Below are 23,828 nucleotides of genomic sequence, written 5' to 3' on the forward strand. Positions count from 1 at the left end.
TCTTTGAGACACAGAGAGACAGAGCGTGCGTGGGGGAGGGGCAGAGACAGAGGGAGACACAGAATCTGAAGCAGACTCTAGGCTCTGAGCTGTCAGCACAGAGTCCGAAGCAGGACTCGAACTCACAAACTGCCAGATCATGACCTGAGCTGAAGTCAGCTGCTTAACCGACTGAGCTACCCAGGCGCCCACAGACACTTTTAATGATTACTACTGGTCAGGTATTTTGTAGACCGTCCTCAGTTTGGACTTACGGGATGTTTTCTGATGATTAGATTGTGGTTACTTCTTTTTGGCAAGAAGTCCATGGAAGAGATGATGACATTAATATCAGAGCCAATGATGTTTTACTTGCCTTCCTAGTGATGTTAATTTTGCTCACCTGGGTGAGGTTGCGTCTGCCATATTTCTGCACTATAAAATTACTATTTTTCTCCTTGTTACTATATTTCTCTTTGCAATAAAACTTTTTTCTGTAATGATAAATTTTCTAAAGTACATTTCGTTCCACCAGCAATTATCAATATTCAGTTCAGTGCTGAGAACAGTGATAAGTATGTGGCTTGATTTTTAAATAGTATCCTTTTGTTCACTGGGGACAGACATCTAGTTGGGGAGATAGGTAGGGCACTCATTAGATAACACTGGACAAGGAAGGAAATGGAGAACTGCATTGTGACAAAGAGCATGGCACAGAATAGAAAGCTAGAGGAGTAGGGGAGGCATCTTGTAGAAAGTGGCAACTCATGCCGGCCTTTGAAGGGCAGGAGGACTTTAGGTAAAAATTTATAATTCAGTAAAATTGGTGACATATATCGCATACCTTAGTTTCCTGGAAACTGTCTTAGAACCCGGAACTATATCGATAAAAACACAATTCCTACCTTGAAGGAGTTCCCAGTCTAGTGGGAAGGACAAGAGAGATATCTGAGTAGAAAGCATAAATGATTGGTGTCATAGAGAGGTGGGTAAGCAGCCTGTTACGGGTGTGGGGGGAGCAATACTGTGCCTTAGAGGTTAAAATTGACAAACTTTGGGGCACCTGCGTGGCTCCGTCAGTTAAGGGTCTGGCTTTGGCCCAGGTCACGATCTCGCGGTTTGTGAGTTTGAGTCCGGCATCGCTGACAGCTCGGTGCCTTGAGCCTGCTTCAGATTCTGTGTCTCCCTCTCCGTCTGACTCTCCCCCATTCATGCTCTGTCTCTCTCTACCTCTCAAACATAAATGAATGTAAAAAACATCCTTAAAAAATCAACAAACTTCAGGTTGTCTAGATTCTCCACACATTAAGAATGCAAAAAACAAAAACAAAAACTCCTGTCTTGCTGTCACTCAGTCTATACTTGAACAGAACACTTTTAGTCACCGAAGTTAACTTCTCAATACATCTTCTTCCACCAGTGCATCTAGTTCTTCCCTGTGTCATTTCAGGGAATAATCTAATCCCTTTTGTTAATGTTTATTCCTTTTCCTTTTTGAGAGAGAGAGAGAGAGACAGAGCACGCCAGCAGACGGGGTGGGGGAGAGAGAGAGGGAGACAAAGAATCCGAAGCAGGCTCCAGGGTCTGAGCTGTCAGCACAGAGCCCAGTAAGGGCTCGAACCCAGGATCCACAGGGTCATGACCTGAGCCAAAGTCAAGACACTTAACCAACAGAGCCACCCAGGCACCCCTCCCTGATTTTTAAAAATGGTCCTAAAAGAAATCACATTACATCCTTTCTTAATGTCCTCTTTTCAAGAGAAACATGAATAAATCTACATACTATATGCGATTCCTAGATCCTTCAGAACTCAGTGTGTTGGCTAGGTTTGTACTTCCCTTAAAAATAAGCCATTTCATGGGGCGCCTAGGTGGCTCAGTTGGTTGAGCATCCAACTTTGGCTCAGGTCATGATCTCAGGGATTCATGGGGTCAAGCCATGTGTCAGGGTCTGCGCCGACAGCTCAGAGCCTGGAGCCTGCTTCCGATTCTGTGTATCCCTCTCTCTCTCTGCCCCTCCTCTGCTCATGATCTGTCTCTGTCTCTCAAAAAGAAATAAATGTTAAAAAAAAATCCATCCCCCTGTATCCTATTCCTCAGATTCTCACACTTAGGCTGATCTCCTTCCATGGGAATATTTTAAAAGAATTGTTATGTGAGGTCTCCCCCACCCCATCAGTTGGAGTTTTGAACCTAGCATTCAAAACTTATTTATTTCTGTCATATTTGGTGCTCTTCATTTGACCTCTTGTCAGAGTTCTCTTTGAACTTTGATCTTGTTGGCTGGCATAGCTTTTATTTCCCCTCACTTTTAATATCTGAAGATTTGATAAGAATATAATCTTTTTTCATCCAAGGATTTAATAAAATAAACAAGACAGGGTCAAGAACAGAGCTCCTGGGCAGACCACGTATGTCTGGTCATTTCACCATATAAAAACCTATACTATCAGGCAGCCTCCATGTCTCCCTCTGCAGGGAACGCATGGTAAAGGTCATGCTCATTGACAGCCTTGAGCCTGACCCAACCAGAGCCCAAGGTGGCATGTTGGCCAGCAGTTTCAAATCAGGTTACACTTTAAGGAAAATGGGTTCTATTACATCACGTCCTAAAAGCCAGCAAGAGTCATTCTTATTAAGGGCAGTAATTCGCTAGTATTAGGCTGCTTGTGGGATTTTCTTACATACATGGTCGTATAGATATGAGATGGCATAAGTTGTCAGTGAAGACTGTGGGTTAGGGAATGACAAAATAAAAGCAGAATTTAAAGTGGAGTGTGTATATATATATATAGTCTGTTAATGGAGCTCCAGATGGACTGGAGGGAGAAGAAACTGGAGAGAGGGAGGCCAGTAGAGAAACCACTGGAGTAGTCCCTGAGGTGAGGGGGCCAAGAACTTCATCAAAGACAGTAGTGAAAAGTGAAGAGGAAGGAACAGATCAAAAGGTACCTGGTCACAATACCTTTGTAACTTTTGTAAAAATGGATTTGGGGAGGGAGGGTAGGGGCAAATCGAAGATGACGTTCACATTTTCAATCTGGAAAAATGATGGCTGGAAAAAAAAGAGGAACCCATAAGGAGAATCCTGTATAGGGGTAGGTTGGTTTTCCTGTTTTTGTGTGACTCAGTGGTGATGAGAGACCAGAGTATCTCGGACGGGAGACTGAGATTATAGAGTCATCATCCACTAGGATAGAGAGAAGGGTTTCTGTGGAATGCTTCCTTTGAGGTGTGGCAGAATCATAGGACCACAGTAGGTGCCAACTCCCCTTGGTTTTCCGGCTCATAGGTGGGTGGTTGCAAAGTAACAAATATCATTTCTGATTAAATCAAGGATCCCTGAATTTTGCAGACCCTCTTCATATGTTGCAGATGGTAAATGTGGTTATGAAAATATTGGAAATGGAAGTATGCTAAGATAGATGATGTCCGCATCATAGAATGAGCCCTAGGAATAAAATCCTGGAGATCCTGTTCTTTAACCATCAACAGATATTCTAACAAAGCTATCTACCTTCTTCCAAATAGAACATTCTACTTTTTCTTTCAATGAACGTTCAATTTGTCATCTCTCTACAGCCACTAAAATAAAAGAATGAAATCTTTTAAGAGAGAATGAAATCATATTAACTTGAAGCCCTCATTAATCAGCCCTTAGAGAAGACCCCGTTATTAAGCTCTTGCTCATTCACTAAGTACCTGACTGTGCTTATGCCTGGGGCCAAGGTCACATAGGCTTGCCCTCTCTGGAGACCCTACAGGCAAGAGCAAGAGAGAAAAAAATGTATGATGGCCACCTAAAAGGGCTAAATGAGCCTCTCTTCAATTATATCAGCAATTCCTCAGCTATTCTATTTTATCAAGGAACAATCTCTTCCACATAAGTACATCTTTATAAGAATAAAAGCTTACCGGGGCACCTGGGTGGCTCAGTCGGTTAAGTGTCCGGCTTCGGCTCAGGTCATGATCTCATGGTTCGTGGGTTCAAGCCCGCATCAGGCTCTGTGCTGACAGCTAGCTCAGAGCCTGGAGCCTGCTTCAGATTCTGTGTCTCCCTCTCTCTGACCCTCCCCTGCTCTCACTGTCTCTGTCTCTCAAAAACAAATAAAAAGACATTTAAAAAATTAAAAAAAAAAAGAATAAAAGCTTACCTATCTGAGCATTCCAACACTCCTTAGTCTTTTAAAGCAGTTTCCTGCCCTGAACCCACATGGTGGCTAAGGGTCATCTCTTAGTAGAATGGGCCGTTGTTGAATTCCACACTCTCATAAAGTCTTTCTTGGCTTTTTGCTTCAAAGTCATCTTAGTATTGATGGTTGGCAGTTGCCCCTCCTGATCTTTTGTGCTTGCCCTTCAACTGCTCCCCCGGGTTCACCTGCAGCTCATTTCTCTGAAACATAGGCCTGGGGAAACAGCTAACCAAAATGACGGCACACTAGAAGAGAAATGAGTCACTACACGGTTCCGAGGGGGCCTCTCAAATCAAGGCATAGTGTATCGTGGAGACATTCAGCTTGCTACACAGAGTGTCCAGAAGGGTGTGGTTGGCTCACTGCCGTCTGGATGCCAGGAGGTTGAGGTTGATGAAATACCGACCTCAGAACTAGGGGGCAGGGTATGTTGCTCTCTGTACAGTATAGATTACTAGGTCACAAGTTAATAGGTGTTTTAGGGATGGAAAGCAAAGTGTCATGTCTGGAAAGTGGAGAAAGGGTAGACTTTTCTGTAACTGAGCAGATGCAAGCAAAATTTAGCTCACCATGGAATTATAAAAATAACGATAAATATTACACTCCCATATTGGGTGTCTTCTTCCAAATATACGCATATACATATACCATTTTGTCAGTTTCACTGGTGGCCATTTTATTAAGCCAGAGGAAAGTAGTGTTCAGTCACCAGTGGGAATGCCATTGTTTTCACTGCTTCTGAAAAGTATTGTCCTCAATAACCATGGAACTCTTGGCTAACCAAGAGCCAAGCACTGAAGAGTACGCTAGACACACAACCCTAGGGTAGACACAGGAAAGGGAAACAGTCACTTGGGGGATCACAGCTATATTTTATTATTGAAAGATTAAGAAGTACCATGATTAGCTCAGAGCTTCAGATTTTGTGTTAAGTGTTTGAGAGTTATTTGTGAGTCATCGTAAGTACCTAGTTGGGGGGCACCTGGGTGGCTCAATTGGTTAAACATCTGACTTCGGCTCAGGTCATGATCTGACAGTCTGTGAGTTCCAGCCCTGTAACAGGCTTCATCAGACTGCTCAGAGCCTTGAGGCTGCTTTGGATCCTGTCTTCGTAGCTCTCTGCCCCTCCCCAACTTGTATTCTCTCTCTCTCAAAAATAAATAAACAGTAAAAAAAATTTAAGTACCTAGGTGGGCTCCGCATATGTTAGGTGATATGTAGCATTCTTTCTTTACTAGTTTTAGGTTTTTCTAAGAAGGAACATGTGACCATACTCTTCCTTCTCATACTATTTTAGATGAAAAGTATTTTAAGTTTAAAATTATGATAATTTCTAGATTGGCTATTTTTTAAGTTTATTTATCTATTCTTGAGAGAGAGAGAGAGAGACAGAACACACAAGGTGGGGAGGGGCAAAGAGAGGGGGAGAGAGAGAATCTCAAGCAGGCTCTGCACCATCAGCATGGAGCCTGAGGTGGGGCTTGAACCCACGAACTCTGAGATCATGACATGAGCTGAAACCAAGAGTCAGAACGCTTAACTGACCCCTAGATTGGCTATTTTAAACTGATACAGAAATAATTTGATTACAACTATCATTTAGTCATATCAATATTAAGATAATCTGGGGGCACCTGGGTGGCTCAGTCGGTTAAGCATCCAACTCTTGATTTTGGCTCAGGTCATGCGTGATATGACAGTGCGTGAGCTCAAGCCCTCAGTGGGCTCTGTGCTAACAGTACAAGCCTGCTTGGAATTTCCTCTCTCTCTCTCTCTCTGCCCATCCCCTGCTTGCCATTCTCTCTCTCTCTCTCTCAATAGATAAACTTTTGTTAAAAAGATATCTTAAAAAAGATAGAATCTATTATGCTTGAAACTTAGAATAGTGTTTGTATCTCCTTTAGTGGTCTTTTTTCTTGTCTTTAGTACATCTGGACAAAGAGCTGAAGACACAGCATTCGTATTTTATATATGGTTGAACTGGAACCCAGGGAGGACTAAAGACCCAGAGTCACACCAGGATATGGATAGCATGAGGCCAGTGCTATCTGGAAGGAAGAGGACCAGAAGTTCAAATAAGCAGGAAGGGTTTGCTGACAGCAGGCTAAGGTTCAAGTACAGAGGAGTAATTTACAAAAGAGGAACAAGTAGAAGCAAACGGAGTCTCAGATTCTAAATGTCAGGTGATAAACGGGGAGGTGTTAACAGGCAAAACTGAACATCAGTCTTAGGAATGGAAGGTGTCCTCTCTGTTCTGTTTTATGTTGTTTGCTGGCATAGAAGGTTCTAGGGCCTCAGAATTTAGTCATGGCCAGATAGAAGTCCAAATATAAATCCTGCCCCTCAATGAGACAACAGAGAAACATAGATTGCCTCATAGTTGGTTCTATTTAAGTGGCACCCTGAAACTGAACTTCTCTGAGTCCATTGCACAATTTTGTTCATAAACTTATGAAATGGGCTGCAGTATTTGAAGAGCCTTCCTCTCATCTAGCAAAATGGTTTCCGAGAAGAGGGGGGAATTCAGGTTTAAATTGGATCCCACTAATGCAGGAAGAAGAAACAACTTCCTAGAGATCTTTTTTAGAACAGCTCCTCTATTCTTGATATAACATCAATGCAGATAGTCCAGGATCTGGATCGAACTTTGCACTATCCGGAACAGAAGGCCATCAAACTTTATCGAGAAAGGGCCAGAGAGTAAATGTTTTAGGCTTTGTTGGCCACAGGGTCTGTGTTGCAACTACTCAATTCCGCCATTGTGGAATTCCGCCATTTTTTACTATAGTGAGAAAAAGCAGCCATACAAGAGTAACAAAGTGGAGCAGGCAGATTCCAGTACAACAGGAAGCAGGATGGACTTGGCTCAGAGCCTGTAGCTTGCTCGCTCCTAAACTAAAAGAATGAAATTTGTGGGGTGTGTGGATGGCTCAGTCAGTTTAGCATCCAACTTTGGCTCAGGTCATGATATTGAGGTTTGAGCCCAGTGAGTTCCAACACCATGTGGGGGGCTCTGTGCTGACAGCTCTGGAGCCTGGAGCCTGCTTCACATTCTGTGTCTCCCCATCTCTCTGCCTCCCACCCTTTGCACCCTCTCCTCTCTTGCTTGCTCTCAAAAATAAACAAACATTAAAGAAATTTTTCTTAAAGAATGAAATTTGTCTACCAACAAAAATGTATTAAAAAGCAACCCTCCTGTCCCTGTATGTCATGAAGAGTGTACAACAGAACATGGAGAAATAAGGCTCATCTGAAGTCTTCAATCCCAGAATTTCTTAATGAGTATAACCTTCTCCTCTATCATTTGCCATTTCGATCAAACTGTCCTATGAATCAATCAGCCTTTGAAAGAGTGATTATATTATCCATTTTATTTTGGGAAAAGGGATGCCTGTATTCCCCTTACTAAAAGAGGCTGGTTGCTTCTTAAAGACAATCTCCTAGCAATTTTCCTCTTCTAAGCAACTGGGTTAAAGAGCCTCCTTCTGCCTTGATTTTCTTTAATCACATGCCCTCACTGTATCTATTATTCTCATTTCTCCTTGAAACCTTCACACTGGGACCACATTTACCCATGACTTGTTTATCTTTTGTGTGTTTGGTTTTTGTTTAGACAATAGTTTGCTCTCCATTGACTGCAGTACTCGAAAGCAGTGGCATAGAATATCTAGAAACAATGCATCATCCCCAAGTCACTTCTATTGTAGAATGCTTTATGTGATTTTTTTTTCTTGAGGAACTCGTTTACTTTGGTAATTGTATTCTGCCCAACCTAATATTAAAATAAACTCTAGGGGTTCCTGGGTGGCTCAGTTGTTTAAGCATCCAACTTAAGCTCAGGTCATGACCTCATGGTTCATGAATTCAAGCCCTACATGGGGTGAGCTTGAACCTGCTCCAGGTGAGCCCAGCTTCTCTCTCCCTCTCTCTTTCTCCCTTTCTCTGTGCCCCACATGGGATTCTCTCTCTTCCCCTCTCTCTGCCCCTCACTCACTTGCACCCTCTCTTTACCATAAACACATAAGGGTGTCTAGGTGGCTCAGTCCTTTAAGCATCTGACTTCAGCTCAGGTCATGATCTCATGGTTCATGGGTTTGAGCCCTATGTTGGGCTTTGTGCTGACAGCTCAGAGCCTGGAGCCTGCTTCAGATTCTGAGTCTCCCTCTCTCCGCCCCTCCCCCACTCATGCTCTGTCTCTCTCTGTTTCTCAAAAGTGAATAAATGTTTAAAAATTTTTAAATAGGTAGATAGATGATAGATAGATAGATAGATAGATAGATAGATAGATAGATAGATAGATAAAATCAACTCTTAATTTCTGGAGTACTTCACTGACCAAAGTGACATAAAAGTATGTCTCTGATTAGGAAAATCATTTGACATGGAAAACACGTGTACAGATAAGACATTTGAGTGTCTGAACAACCATATGACAGCTGGGATGTCAATCAGCACATATGTTTGGAAACCCCACTGTCGGTCATGGGTATGTAGCAGGTACCCCAATATTATTAGGGACTCACATCCACAACACAGCCATGACAATCAAAGTACAGAACATCTTCATCACTTCCAAAAGTTTCCATGTGTCCCTTTGTGGTCTGCCTTACTCTCACTCTGGCCCTAGGCACACTCTGATCTGCTCTTTGTCTCTACAGATTAGTTGGCAATTTCTACAGTTTTATAGAAATGGAATCAATATAGTATATACTCTTTTGTGTCTGGTGTCTTTCATTCAGTATAAAGATTTTGAGACTCACCCCTGTGTAAGTAGTTTGTTCCTTCTTATCAGTGAGTTAATTAGTTTCAGCACAGAGCCTGATGCAAGACTCAAACTCATGAACCGCGAAAGCATGACCTGAGCCGAAGTCAGACATTTAACCAACTGACCCTCCCAGGTGCCCCCTGCTCCCCACTTCTGGACTCCTGAGGGAGAATCTCTCCTATACCTAGCTTCTGGAATCTCCTAGGCATTCCTCAGCTAACCTCTCTGCCTATGTCTTCACATGGTCTCCTTCTTGGTCTCAGTATTGTCTCCTTTTCTGTCTCTTATAAGGACTCTGTCATTGGACTTAGGGATCAGCCCACAAAAGGATGACTTCATCTCAAAATCTTTACCTTAATTATGTCTCTAAAGGCCCTTTTTCGGGGTGCCTGGATGGCTCAGTCAGTTAAGCCTCCGACTTCAGCTCAGGTCAGATCTCACGTTCGTGGTTTCGAGCCCTGCATTGGGCTCTGTGCTGACAGCGAACCCTGGAGCCTTCTTCCGATTCTGTGCCTCCTTCTCTCTCTATGCCCCTCTCTGCTCATGCTCTGAATCTCTCTGTCTCAAAAATAAATAAAACATTAAAAATAAAATAAAATAAAATAAAGGTCCTTTTTCCAAAAAAGTTCACATTCTGAGGTTCCCGGTAGACATATTTTTGGGGAGTCACAATTGCACTCAACTCTATGAGTATTTTAGAAAATTCCCTCCTAAATATTGTGTGTTTCATGATGCTAATATAAATGGTTTAAATTCTTCATTTCCAATGATTTGCTGCTAGTATCTAAAAATACAATTGACTTGGATGTATTGATCTTATATTTGCTAGATAATACTTTGCTAAATGCAATTATTAGTTCTGGCTATTGTTATATAGATTATTTTAGGATTTTCACATAAACAAGCACACCAGTTACAAATAGTTACACCAGTTACCAAATAAGGCAATTTTACTTTTTCTACTTAGGCCTTTTCTTTTTCTTGCTTTATTACAATGACTAAGATGTCCAATGAAATGGTGACTAGAAGTAGTAAGAGCAGGCCTTTTCCCCAATAGTATGGGGAATTAATTTTATAATTAAGCATTTAGGATTTTGTTTACAATAAGTTTTTATAGAATGCATGTTATCAGATTGAAAAAATTCCTTTTTTATTCCTAATATGAGAGGGGTTTTGTAATAAAAAAGAATGTGAATTTTATCAAATGATTTCTCTGCATCTATTGAAATAATGATATGCTTTTTCCCATATAGCCTACTAATATGATGAATTACCTTGATTATTAGATACACATCAATCTTATGTTTCTGGAATAAATTCTAACGGGATACAATATTCTTTTATATGTTGCAAGATTGGATTTATTAAAATTTTGTTAAGGATTTTTACATTTTTGTTTATGAAGAATATTGGTCTATGATTGCCTTATACTTTATTTTTCCAATTTCGATTTTAAAAAAATGAATGAGGGGAGTGTTCCCTGTTCTTCTATTTCCTGGAAAAGTTTTGTAAGGTTACCATTATTTCTTAACTTGGGTATTTGATAGGAATCACCAGTCATACCATTTGGACCTGGAATTTTCTCTGTGGGAAATTTTGATAATGAATTTAATTGCTCTGAGTGATACAAGGCCATTTAGCTTTTCTGTTTCATCTGTGTCAGTTTTAGTAAGTTGTATTTTTAAAGGAATTTGTCCATTTTATCGAAGTTCTGAGCTCATTATTTTTATATGTCTACCCTAGATATCTTCTCCTCTTGAAACTTTCCCTGGCCCTTCCAACGGGAGCAATTGCACATTCTTCATGCCATTTCTTTATCTGGTTGCATTTGTACCTTCCACTGTCCTATGAGGTTGTTTGCCCATATATCTCTTCTTATGCTGAGTGATGGGTCTTAAAGTTTAATGGCTGCATCCTATTTATCTCTGAGTCTCTGCCACCTTACATGGTGCTTGGCACACACTAGATACCGATCTGTCATCAGCCTGTTCCGCTTATTGGTGTCTAATTTATAGTTATACATGCATGTTTCTGACTTCCTCTGACTACCTTTTTACTTATGATTTGAGCATCTTTTGCAAAAATGGCATGTATTATTCAATGTTCATATTCCTTCTGTGTCTTATATTTAGAATAATTTAACCTCTAAAATAACACTAAACTTACAAAACCCTTACAGAAAATAGAAGAACATGGAACACTCACTGCCTCACTCATTTTTAAAAAATTTTTTCTTTATGGTTATTTTTGAAGGAGAGAGAGAGAGAACACGAGCAGGGGAGGTACAGAGAGAAAGAGGGACACACAGAATCCAAAGCACACTCCAGGCTCTGAGCTGTCAGCACGGAGCCTGACGCAAGGCTCAAACCCACGAGCCATGAGATCATGACCTCAGCCGAAGTCAGAAATATAACTGACTGAGTGACCCAGGCGCCCCTTCTTTCACTCATTTTTAATCAAAATTGGACTATTAAATCAAATAGGCAAGCTTTGTTGAGTGCCTACTATAAGCCAGGCATTGTGATAAACAATTTATATTCCTTATCTCATTTAACCTTGAAATAAATAGGCATAGAAAATATTATTATCCCCAATCTTGCAAGTCAGGAATCTGAAGTTCCAGAAAGTTAAGTACTTTGCCCAAGTCCACAGAGTTATTGAGTGGCTATTAAGTTATTAAGCTATTAATTGGACTTGAGCTTCAGATCCAAGCCTCAATGATTCCATTATTTATCTTATTCATTTCAATTTTACTTTTGCCCATTTGATTTTCTATAAGGCCCTTGATGGATTCTTCCCAGGTTATTGTTAAATTTTGCCAGAGTAGAATATTCTGTGCCCCCCACCCTCCAATTGAGTATTGGAATCACTGTAAGTTTAGAAAAATGCCCAAGCATTCCCTGAGTAATGATTCTGCGTAGAGTGTGCAATATACCGATGTTGCGAAGTAGATGCCCAACGGGCTTCTCTCAAAGTGTGCTGCATAACTCCTCATTGTCTCCCCACCACTCATCCCCCTTTGTCTACAGGCCTGCCATTATTTTAATGGAAGCAGATGCTCCCACTCTGAATGTGGCTTACTGAGGGCATCATTGGTTCCTGAGTTCCTAACCCAGATGTCTTAAGGGCAAACCGGCAGCCAGGCCATGATAACCCAAGCAATGCCCATGGCTTGTTGGGAAAGGAGAGTATACTTCCTTATAGAAGATCTTACCTTTGTGTGTGTTCCATATTGGTTCTGTTTAGGAAGGCCTATGGGCCAGTTTGTACAAGGCAGATTCTTTCTCTGAAGAAGAAACACCAGATCCAATCACATAGTCTCTCTGCTACTGCTAAGATCCTTCTACCTTAAGTCTCTTCTCTCTCAACAAAATAGTACTCTACAAATCACCTAACCAGGGTTCACATGATAATCAGGCTTTTTTCCAACTGGAAATAATGACTAGTGCACCATTTTCCCAATACATTTCAGCCAAAGAACTAGGAAGGGGAGGCAAGTTTTTCAATGATTCCAGCCTATCAGTTGACACAAGATGTTTCTGAGGTCTTCCCAATGTTGAAAACAACAACGACAGTTATGGCACTTGTTTATTTATTTGTGTGCAATACCATGGTCAGGAACTTGCTATTTCACGAGGGAAATTATTTGCAATACATCATTGAGGAGATGACTTAATTCACACTGATCATTCCCTGTAGTCTGGCATGAGGTGGTCGGTACTTTCATGCATTATAAGCACCAGACAAGGGAGCTGAATAAATGTTCTCTCTCTTGAAATTCTAGTCTCAGTTGGAATGACTCCCCAAGGCATCACAGCTCTAGGTGCTTGGTGACTAGAAATGAAGCAAGAACTCCCAGGTGTGTTCACATTTGGGGGGGGAAAAGCTTAAAAAAGTATCCCTGCCTTTTAGATGTCAGAGATTAACACGAGGAGGTTTCTTGCTTTCAGGTAGAAGATACAGCTTCTTTGCAGTCTGAGCATCCAACTTGTTGAGAGAAGGACTTTGTCGAGACTTACCGTTAATTAGTAATGTTTATTGACACAAACCTAGATCAAGTGATATTCTATGTGGAGGCAGGTTAGAGGTTGGAATGAATACATGAACCCTTAGAAGCTACTTTTGGCTGAGGATTTTTGAGTTGCCACTTGAAATCAAGGGAAGTACCAAGGATAGTGGGAGTTGAGGAGAAAAGAAGGGCAGGATATAATCTCTTTTTATTCCCCCACTTAACCCTGTGCATAGGTAGAGCCCAGTCTATATGAGCTGTCCTATAAAAACTTGCTGAATGAATGAATGAGTGAACAAATGAATGAATGTTTGATTCTGAATCTCTTATACCATTGTTTCAAATGATGGTGGACGTGTTGTGTTCCATCTGAGTGTTACAGGAAGCTAGGAGACACCTCCCTATTGGATCTTGCACACTGGGAGAGTACTTTGTACTGTCTGGATAGGACAAGCTTCTGGTCATTGTTCCATTTATCCAGAGGCAGAAGGGACCCTCTTGCCTACAACAGAGTTGCCAATTTCAACAAAGAGCCCACATTGCCTAAGGATACAGTGTTTCATCTTAAAAGGTACAGTCTTGGATCCTCCACCACAGGGAGGATTTCTTGGAAATGGACTCCAGAGACTTTCCTACTTAACCAGGATGCAAATTGCATTGCTACCTAATTCCCCTTCTGAGGCCCTATGAAAGGACTAAGTTGGAACAGAGACAGAAGATATTAGGACAGATTTTCCCCCCATTCTTCCTGCTCTCCTACACAGAAATGAACTTGATTTCAACAAGATGACCCAATTCTTTGCATGCTTTCCTACCCACTTTTACCCATAACGCTTTGAAATCACTGTCTGATTCACATTGTGCAGAGACACAAAATGAAAAAGAAAAGATAAACTTTTGCAGTAAAAAGTAAAATGGCATTTAATTAAAACTAAGTTTCCAAGTTAATGGGGGGGGGAATGGTATTTTGTTCAAAACAAAACAAAACAAAACAATAACTCTGTGATTAAACCTCAGCACAGCATAGCACATCACTACCCTTTTGTGGCTTTTGCGTGCCTTTTATCTGTGCACTGGAGGCAGATACTTCTCGTGTTGTTAACAATTGCTCTACTAAATTGTACCCAACAGTGTGCATCACTGTAACCTTGTTTACTCGCAAACCTTTCATTTCCTTCCTGTACTTTCCTTAAGCTTGTTTCTGAGGGGTGATGCATTCACATGCGCTTTCAATTTTAAATAACACAGTCCATTCATTTGACAAGGAGGCATCTTTATTTGCTTAACGTGGGGGAAGAATCAGATTGAGATTGTGTTGTAAATAAATCCCATCGGCTTCCTTCCCTTTGCAGGGAAAGCTGGGGGGTGATAGAAAAGAGAACCTGAAGAAATTGAAATTCCATTAGGCTTTTATGAACTCAAGCCTTAGAATAAGTAGAGCTAAATCTGTGGAATTGGGGGTGGGGGAGATATGACGAACATGCAAATGGTGTTTTGTTAGAGCTTTTACTTTAGAGCACTCCAGTGTCTCCCTTCTCTTCCTTCCACTAGCCTGACCCCACCCCAGCTCCACAGTCAGAATCAAGGGCATGGGGCACTTCCGGAGCCAGAAGGAGAACAAGAGTGAGGCTCTAGGTGAATCTTTCCCGGTCATCATGAGAGGCACAAGCAGAAAGCCTGCCTTTTTCGATCTTTCTAAAGCTGCCATCCAAGAAACACCTAAAGCATTTTCTGCACATAAAATACTTAATCCTAAACAAAATTTTTTGAATTAAATAAAATACTTAATCTTGTTGGGAATCTTTTGAGGTAGGAAAATCTGATGCAAAAGAAACGTTCCCTCAATTCCTATGCGCTGGGTAGGCTCCTGGAAACACTGGAGGGATTGTTCGCCAGAAAGTCTTGGCAGTTTTCAAAGATGGCTGGCCAAGTCATGAGAGAACGAGAAGTGGGTTATGTAGTACTGAGTCCAGCATTGTGTGCAAAACCCAGGTTTCAATGTAAAGAAATCTGTGGCACGAAAACCTTGGAGCGCATATCATCCTCCCTTGTCTTTACAAGCACCCCGTTCTTGAAACAAAAACCTTTTTAGAAGATTAGAAAGAATAGAAGAGAGTCAGTGTGGTCCTAAAGGAAGCACATCTCTTTGTTTTAATTTTCTTTTTCTTTTGCTTTTACGTTTAAGAGTTAAGACAACATTTCAGCAGAGAAATGTGGAGAAGGGTAAAGGGAAATCAATAAAGTTATTCTGTGACTTTTCCCAGGAGGGAGCTGTGTTAATCGAGAATGGCCTGCTTGGCTATATATCAAGTCCGAGGAGAGAGCAGGAGTTGATTTTGAAACAGATTTTCCTAGCTATATATACACACACACACAAATATATATACATAGATTACATATATACATGTAATCATGTATATACATATGTACATACACTGTTATAAACATTCTAACATATATGAACAATGTATGTTATACACTCACATTTAAAAAGCACATAAAAATACTTGCTTTAGATAATTAGTCATATTGGACAAAAATTCCTCTAACAGTAGTTTCTGTATGTTGATCTAGGATCATTTTATACTTTATGACTTTCTCTAGTAAGTTCTTTGAGTCCCAAAGAAGGAACTTGACATACAAAAGCTTAAGTTGGCATATGGAAGGGATGGAAAACGGATTTCCTGACCCAAGGCCAGCAGAAGTGTCTTTGACCATGGAGAAGCTTCTAAAGAAGCTCTCTGGGTTATGCATGTGGTCACTTTCTCTAGCGGTCAGTGCTATGGCAGGTGTGATCTCAGCAGCGCTTTTGAAAGCCAAGTTGGCCAGGACACTACTCAGTTACCCTGGGTCACAGCACTACAATCTCATGGTCACCAGAAGCAGTGGTCAGTTCTTTCTGAACAGAATTGAGCAACATAATTAAGAGGGAGGCAGGATACCTGAGTGTCAGGCCTGACTTCATCTTCACGATGTGATCTTGTGTGAATTACCTCTCCTTTCTGGATGTCAGTTTCCCTTTGTATGAAATGGGATGGATAATTCTTACATCTTCCGGAAAACTTCCTTATTGCCCAAAAATCTTGTCAAAACTTCTTTGATCCATTCAATGCTCATGAGATTTTGGAAACCATTAAACAGGGATCTCCTTTATATAATCTGCTATGATTAATTCCACCACTCTGAGACTCTTCATGTATTTCTTCTTTTATTTTGGATGTTAAGATTCTATATTGTTTTTAACATCCGCTAAGATGCTCTATTTGTCTTCAAAAGCCAAATTCCATCTGTATCATAACTGTTAAGAAAATACTTTTGTAACAAAATGGAATCTAGACAGAGAGAGGGACTTTGCAGTTCTAGAATTTTCCTGGAGGGGATTTAAAAGTTTATCTAGTCTCATCCTCTCTTTTATAGTCGAGGAGATGGTTAATGATCTGAGAGGAAAAATGTCTTGTCCAAGGTTGCTATGACAGAACTTTTTTTTACTTTTAAAAAATTAATTAATTAATTTTTAATTTACATCCAAGATAGTTAGCATATAGTGCAACAATGATTTCCAGAGTAGATTCCTTAATGCCCCCTACCCATTTAGCCAACCCCCCCCCACAAGCGCTCCAGCAACCCTCTGTTTGTTCTCTGTATTTAAGAGTCTCTTATGCTTTGTCCTCCTCCCTGTTTTTATATTATTTTTGCTTCTCTTCTCTATGTTCGTCTGTTTTGTATCTTAAATTCCTCATATGAGTGAAGCCATATAATATTTGTCTTTCTCTCAGTGACTAATTTTGCTTAGCATAATACCCTCAAGTTAAATTTCATTCTTTTTGATTGCTGAGTAGTACTCTATTACATTTATATATATATATACACCACATCTTCTTTATCCATTCATCCATCCTGTGACAGAATTAAGTGGAGAAACCATGTCTCTTTAACTTTCAGTTCTATATTTTTTCCATTGGATTATGTGTTTTGGGACCACTATAATTACAAACAGACTGGACCAAGATATGTCAACCTTTGTCTTTCCCCATGGCAATATTCTCTCTGTGCATAACCTGATTAACATGGCGTCAGCACCCTCATGGAGGATGGAATCATGGTTGCCAGAGCCTCTTCTTTGTCCCTTCCTATCCCATAAGACCCAATCTAGAGTCTGGATCTAATTGAATTCCTACTTTTCTGTTTATTTTGGACATGGTTGCATTTGCACTTTATCTTACAGCTCTTAAATTTTATCTTTAAGTTGACTTTGCACAGTTTTTATTTAACATTTACTGAGAGTTTACTGTGTGCCAGTCATGGGCAGTGGGCTGGCAGATGGATCTCACAGTCTTGTAATTACAATCACAGTGTAATATGTCCTACATAAGATATGCTTATACAAGTTATGCTGAGGGGTGGAGGCAGGCGATAAAGGAGAAACTGAGGTCATCCAAAGAAGTCCAAGAAGATGGTAGATCTGGTGATAATTGCCTTTACTCTCTCTTCTCCTTCCTTATCAGGGCCAAGAAGTTAATTTTATTTTAGACAAGAAGTTAATTTTCCAGAGCTACCTCTCCCTTGTTTTCAACAACAACAAAAAAAGTGGTATGTAGGATTTTTCCTTTACCTCCTGTCCACCCCTGTCTTAGATGTTCTCATCATTTCTCCATTAATTCTCTGAACAAAGCTGGTTTCCTGATACTTCAATCAATTACTCCTGTGCCACTGAAAGAAAGGCCTCTGGGCCCAGAAATATACACATATGTAGATTCCTTGGGGGAAGAAGATATTGTTCACCAGTCATTTCCTCTCCAACTTTAATTTTTGAAAATTTTCTTTACTTACTTTTTTTTAAAAAAGACATTGACAAGTTGACACCTACGTGTTTACTAGAAATACCCAAAGCTCTGTTAACAGAGCACCAACCAGATTTTTATGTTTGTTGTTTTATTTTCAAAGTTCTTCTCCTCCTTCCTTACCTTAGAGTTTCTCTCACTTTTCCATCAAATTTAAGACATGGATTTTGAGTAATTGAGCACATGGCAGGAGAGGAAAACCCTCAATTAAAGATTGCTTGCCTATGCGTAATCAGTTGATTGGTCTGTGTTACATAACACTATGACCCTAGATTATATTCAGTTCTCAGAAGAGTACAGACAGAACAATAATTTGTGAAGCACCTATCATGTGACAGGTACAGTGCCAACCATAGTAAAATCAAAGGCACATCTTCATGCAGGGAGTGTTAAGTATCATGCAGAGCTAAGAGACCCATGGCCCCATAAGTTGAACAATTTCCCAGAATTGGGGTAGGTCGTCAAAATATCACAGTGAACTTTTGAAGTTCACTTAACTTCCCTTCATTTTGAAGGCCAGGTTGGTCGCAATCTCCAGTTGGTTTACCCTGTCCCTGCCTGGATTGGAGAGTGTGCAGTCCAACATTCCTGAAGGGCAAAGCGTCAGACCCCAGAAGGCTAGCATGTCTCCCTCTTGACATTGGTCCCTGTGGTCTTCCTGTCATTGCTATTTGCAGCATGGAGAGACTCTCCGATGAGTTCCGAGTGCGCCGTGTTTAAAATCTCCGAGGTAGCATTTCCCCCTTTAGAATATTCCTCGCTTTCTCCCCAGAGTGCTTCCTACTCATCTATCTCCTTTTGACTCTTAGCAGGATTTCCGGTACTGCCGTGGCACCTCAGTCCACCAAATGTGTCTTCATGTTTCTCTGTTCTTTTAATTTTATTAGGTCTGCACACTCAGTGCTTTTGAAACTCATCTATTTCACAAATGTTCAAGTAAATGTAATCTTATCTTTTTGAAGCTCTTCCTTATGGTGCTGTCATTAGTAAATAATGGGGGAAAACCAGGAGGCACAGGGTATGATTGTTACTAAGGATATTTTGGATTCACACAAACTCACTCTGAATGAACTCTAGGCAGTTCATGCACATTAGCTCATTTTTCCTCACAACAGCTGGGCTGGGAGACCTAGATTCTATTCTTGGTGCTACAGCAACTTTCTTGGGAAAAGTATTTAGCCTTTACTTGCCTCAATTCCCAACTATGAAAAGGGAAGAATGATATTAGGATATTTGCTTCTCCCTGTCCTTATCCTAAACCTTTAGAACCTAAGTAGCCAAAAAAATTTTGTTTTTAATCTGAAGAGCCTAAGACGTCTAAAACAGAAGAAGGAGTATGTCTTGACTTTATTTCCATTGATGAAAAGGTGAAATACAGTCTTAGGAGTTTGACTGGAAACCTTGAAATCTGAATTGTAATCCAATTTCTGCTTCATGATGGGCCATTGCCTTGGATACCTCTTTCCATTATATTGGAAAGTATGCAAAGATCCGACAATAGTGAATTCTATAAAACGGGACTGATCTTTTAAGAAGCATTAATTTGATCAGCAAAGATGTCTCTAAGAACCATGGCATCAGTAAGACTGGATTTAAGATGAGGACACTCTTGGCTTCCAAAGCCTTCCCCTCCCCCAACCTCCCCTCCTCTGCCTCACAATTTCCTGGCTTTGTAGCTGTTTCAAAAACATAGACAAATCACTCCAGCCCAAGTCCCTGGCCTTTATCTTTGGTCTCCTATCATCTCTAGACTCTTGGCCTGGCAATCTCATCTTCAAAAGTTCCAGGGGCAGAAATATGCCTCTTTGCTTGCCAGCCTGAACCTAATGACTGAATGGCAGAGAACCTAGACCAAAATAGAACTTGGCTCTTAAATGATATGCATCAGCCAAGAATAATGCTTCTTTATAACGTCAGGCTCAGTTCTCTTAGTACACAGGTAATAAGGATCTCATCCTTTCGAAGGGCCTTGATTTTCTCTATTTTTCACTCTCAGTTTAGCCATTTCTTACATAGGAGTCGGGTCTTTCACTCACCTACGCCCAAAAGCCTTTCGAAATGTGCTACTTACAAATAGATAAAATCAGACCCCAAGGCAGTGGGCCATAGAGCACCTTTCTGAGGACTTTACAGGCAACATGGACCCATCAGATAAGCTACAGTCCTTGTATGGAGTTAATCTAGAAGCCAAGAAGAGTCCTCTGAAGCTCACCCAATGAGGCATAAGGAAGCAACAGAATTAGTTTCTATATTCATATCAAAAATATTATTAAATATATATGCTGAAGACTTCTCTCACCATTGATTTCCCCTAATATCCTAAAAGGCTAAGGAAAGTGAAAAAAAATTTTTTAACTAGGTAAAAATTCAAGTCTTTAGCCTGACATTACTTAGCCTGGCACTTGGAACTCTTACAGATTTGGGGTATAAAATCTTCCAGATGCCTCCTTTGGAGACCCCTGGAGCCACAACGGCTGGTACCAAACACTGCTTCCTACAGACTCGAAGTCTCCTTGCTTCAGGAAAATGATTTTGCTGATCCGTGCAGAAGGAAGCTTCCTCTCCCTCTCCTTCCTGGGAATGTCTTTTCGTCAATTAATGAGGGACTCTTGTTAAGGGAATTTAGATAGTTCCCATCTAAAGTACGTTTAGAGTTTAGAAGCTAGTGTAGGGGGACTGCAGGACACATCCAGCTGTCCCTTGAGAGTCACCACCAGCCACCAAGGATGCATCCTTAGGAACTTGAGTGGTGTCGGAACTGTGAATGGGCACCAATGCCCATCAAAGGACAGACCGAGCGCCATCAGGTTCTCCCTGCCCTTCCCTATTCAAGGACAGGAATTTCCCAAATGAAATCTAGGATAGACGTTAGCCCACCAAGGATATCACTTCTACACACTCCGGTATTCTTTCCTTAGGCAAATAAGGACTTGTGTGACCTTTTTTTCAGAATACATATTACGAAACTCTGGAGCCTTTTGGTCATATGGTCACGAACCATTTCTAGCTTCTCAACCTCTTTTTTTGAAATGAGGGCATCCGGGCTGGCTTGCTTATCTCAGATCTGGACTTAACCCACACACTTTAAAGTGCAAGAGATCTCCCTCCCTGCATGTAGCCCAGAATAGTCCTTCACAGCCACGTCATCCTGGACACTTTATCACTTGATATTACCTCCTAATCCACAGATCAGTGAGATTTCAGACAGAATCTGTCTGGCTCGCAAACAGACACAGCATGACTTCAGAACATTTAGAATGAATTAAGCAGACCAATTTGCTCTTTTTCAGAAACGCAAATAAAGGTGGCTATAAGTAGGACTTCAGCCAGAGTATGGTCTTAGAAAATAAGGCTGCAATTCACCCTTTATTAAATGCTACTTTTATGTGGCATTTTGCTAAGCATTCTTCCAAGGGTTATTTAGACACGAACTCTGATCACTCAGAAAGTTACAGTCAAAGCCGCATCAGCGTCAACATTTATTAAAAACTTCTGCTTTGGGGGCGCATGGCTGGCTCAGTCGGTGAGGCATCCGACATCAGCTCAGGTCACGATCTCACGGTTCAGTTTGCAGGTTCAGGCCCCATGTAGGGCTCTGTGCTGACCGCTCAGAGCCTAGAGCCTACTTTAGATTCTGGGTCTCCTTCCCTCTCTTCCCCTCCCCCATTCACACTCTGTCTCTCTCTGTCTCTCAAAAATAAATAAATGTTTTAAAAAAATAAAGCAACTTTTTCTATGTACCAGGTGCTGTGCTATATACAACACAAAGGCAATCATGTGAGAACTGTCTCTGCGTTTATCTTGGAATTTGGAGGTAGGGAGAGCATAGTCTATGCACAGTGCCATCAAGTACTGTGCTCTAGTTAAGGGACTTACACTGCCTGAGCACAGTGCCTGACATACAGTCAAGTACTCAATAAATACTTATTGGCTAAAATGAGCTAATGAAGAGAAAGAATAAATGTTAAAGTGGAGTGAGTATAGACTGCTATGGAAAACACATCAAAGGAGAAATGAGACTAGTTCGAGGGGATGAACTGGGGAAAGTGTCATTCACGCAGAGACAAGAGTCCACACAAAGATATAAAGGAAAGACCAGGCTTCTGGAGTTAGATCTGGTTCAAATCCCAGCACTACTCTCAGAGATGGGCAGTTCCAACTATTCCAGACCTTCTAAAATACCGATGATGCCTTTCAAAGACAAAATGAGTTATTATTTATCTGTAAGTGTCCCTCATATCGAAGAACTCAAGGGCAGCTGGTAGAGGAGTAAAAGAGAGCAGAACTGCAACGTTAAAGCAATAAATACCTAAATAGTAAAGTTAAGGGGTGCCTGGGTGGCTCAGTCGGTTAAACGTCCAACTTCCTCTCAGGACATGATCTCGTGGTTCATGGGTTCGAACCCCACATTCGACTCTGTGCTGACAGCTCAGAGCCTGGAGCCTGCTTCAGAATCTGTATCTCCCTCTCTCTAACCATCCCCTGCTCATGCTCTCTTTCTGTCTCTCTCAAAAAAAAAATAGTAAGGTTAAGAGCACAAATGCTTTAGATGGATGGCAAGAAAGAGCTCAATTTAAAGTCACGCTGGCAATAGGGAAAGGTGCTACCGAAGTTTTTAGCTTCTGAGCCCAGACAAGGGGAGGGGGAGGGTAGGTGTCTTATGGGATTTATCTTCCTCTTCCAATCAGTCCCCGCATTCACAGTATGGTAAATGCCCTTTTCCAATCATCAGATCATAAGATACTGTGACATATGGAGGCTCAAGACAGACCCTATATGTGTATATGTTTATATCCATGTACATAGAAATACACACATAAAAAGTCCTAGAAGTTCTTGCAATAAGTCACTTCTGTTGCTTTTATCCTAAATACCCACAAATATACCAGACCTCTTTCTTCTGTGCTTCCTTCCCCACATGTCCATCAGGCCCTTTCCCTGCATTCATATAGTTAGATTGGTACACACACACACACACACACACACACACACACACACACCTGTTCTCGACCAGCTTCAGCTTTTTTTAGGTGAGCTTTTGGGAAATGCCCTGATCTGAACTGGATTGTCAGATATGTTAATATGGGGGGGGTCAGGGGTGGAGGGAGGGGAAGATGCTAGCAATGGACTTTGGGTTTGGGTTTTTGGTCCCCAACAGGAGATACAACTATATTTTGATATGGCCGGGAAAAAAAGGCAAACAAGGGAGTGTGAGAGACCCAAGAAAGGGAACGGTGGGGGCCAAAAATGAAGGAGAGCGTTCTAGACTAGACTTAAAAATTGGGGGAGAGGCGAACTAGAGGTGTTTAGAATGACAATGGGGGAGGAAAGGCAGTTGGTTGGGCCTTTGAAAGGGTGCCAGGAGCCAAGAGCCAGGGGCAGTGGCGGAGGGGAAGGCCAGGTAGGACAATTAAAACTCTCCTTAGAGCACAGCTTGAAGCAGGGCTACAGAATTTGCTGCAGTGGGAGGTGGGGCCAGTCTGGCACAGTCTGTGGGTTTGAAAGGAGCTGGGCGGGTTGGAGAATGCCAGGCAGCCTTTGTAGTTTGAGCTCAGGGAGGGGGCGCCGAATCCTGGGCTTCAGGTCAGAAGCTTGGCTGGGGTGGCTTTTGGAGAAATTTTCCCTCTGCTCCCAAACTCTTAAAAATGCGCTCATCACACCACTGGCCTCCAATCACAGCATAAACACGTGTCCTGGAGGCGGTCCTCCAGCAGAGGTTCAGGCCCTGGTACCTGTTGGTTGACTGATGGGGTCCCTCTCCCTTCCTGTTCCCTAGATACCCTAAACGGGGCTGAATACGATTTCTACATGTATGAGTCTCTTCATCCTTCCCCAGTGCCTCCCATCTCCCAGACTCCTAGGGTTAATCCCAGGGACAACCTTGCTTTGAAAGGAAAAAATGTGGTGAGCCCTACTAGAAAATTTGGATCTCAGAGGCCTCTGTCTGTCCTGCTTCGGCCAGACCCCAGACAGCCGGTTCAAGGAGATGGACATTTACAGAGAAAGAAGCAGTAAGTTTATGTTTGTTGCTATTTGTTTTC

At 41.4% G+C, this 23,828-nt stretch overlaps 1 protein-coding gene across 1 annotated transcript; it reads left to right on the forward strand.

Moving 5' to 3' along the window:
• Positions 1–6,789: 6,789 nt before the first annotated feature.
• Positions 6,790–13,636, forward strand: BLID (BH3-like motif containing, cell death inducer). The gene is given in 4 exon segments (XM_029915674.1): positions 6,790–6,872; positions 13,372–13,460; positions 13,463–13,547; positions 13,549–13,636. Coding segments are annotated over 4 exon segments (345 nt in total).
• Positions 13,637–23,828: the final 10,192 nt, after the last annotated feature.

This window comes from Suricata suricatta, chromosome 11 (genome assembly GCF_006229205.1).
Source record: "Suricata suricatta isolate VVHF042 chromosome 11, meerkat_22Aug2017_6uvM2_HiC, whole genome shotgun sequence".
In the NCBI taxonomy this organism is placed as follows: domain Eukaryota; kingdom Metazoa; phylum Chordata; class Mammalia; order Carnivora; family Herpestidae; genus Suricata; species Suricata suricatta.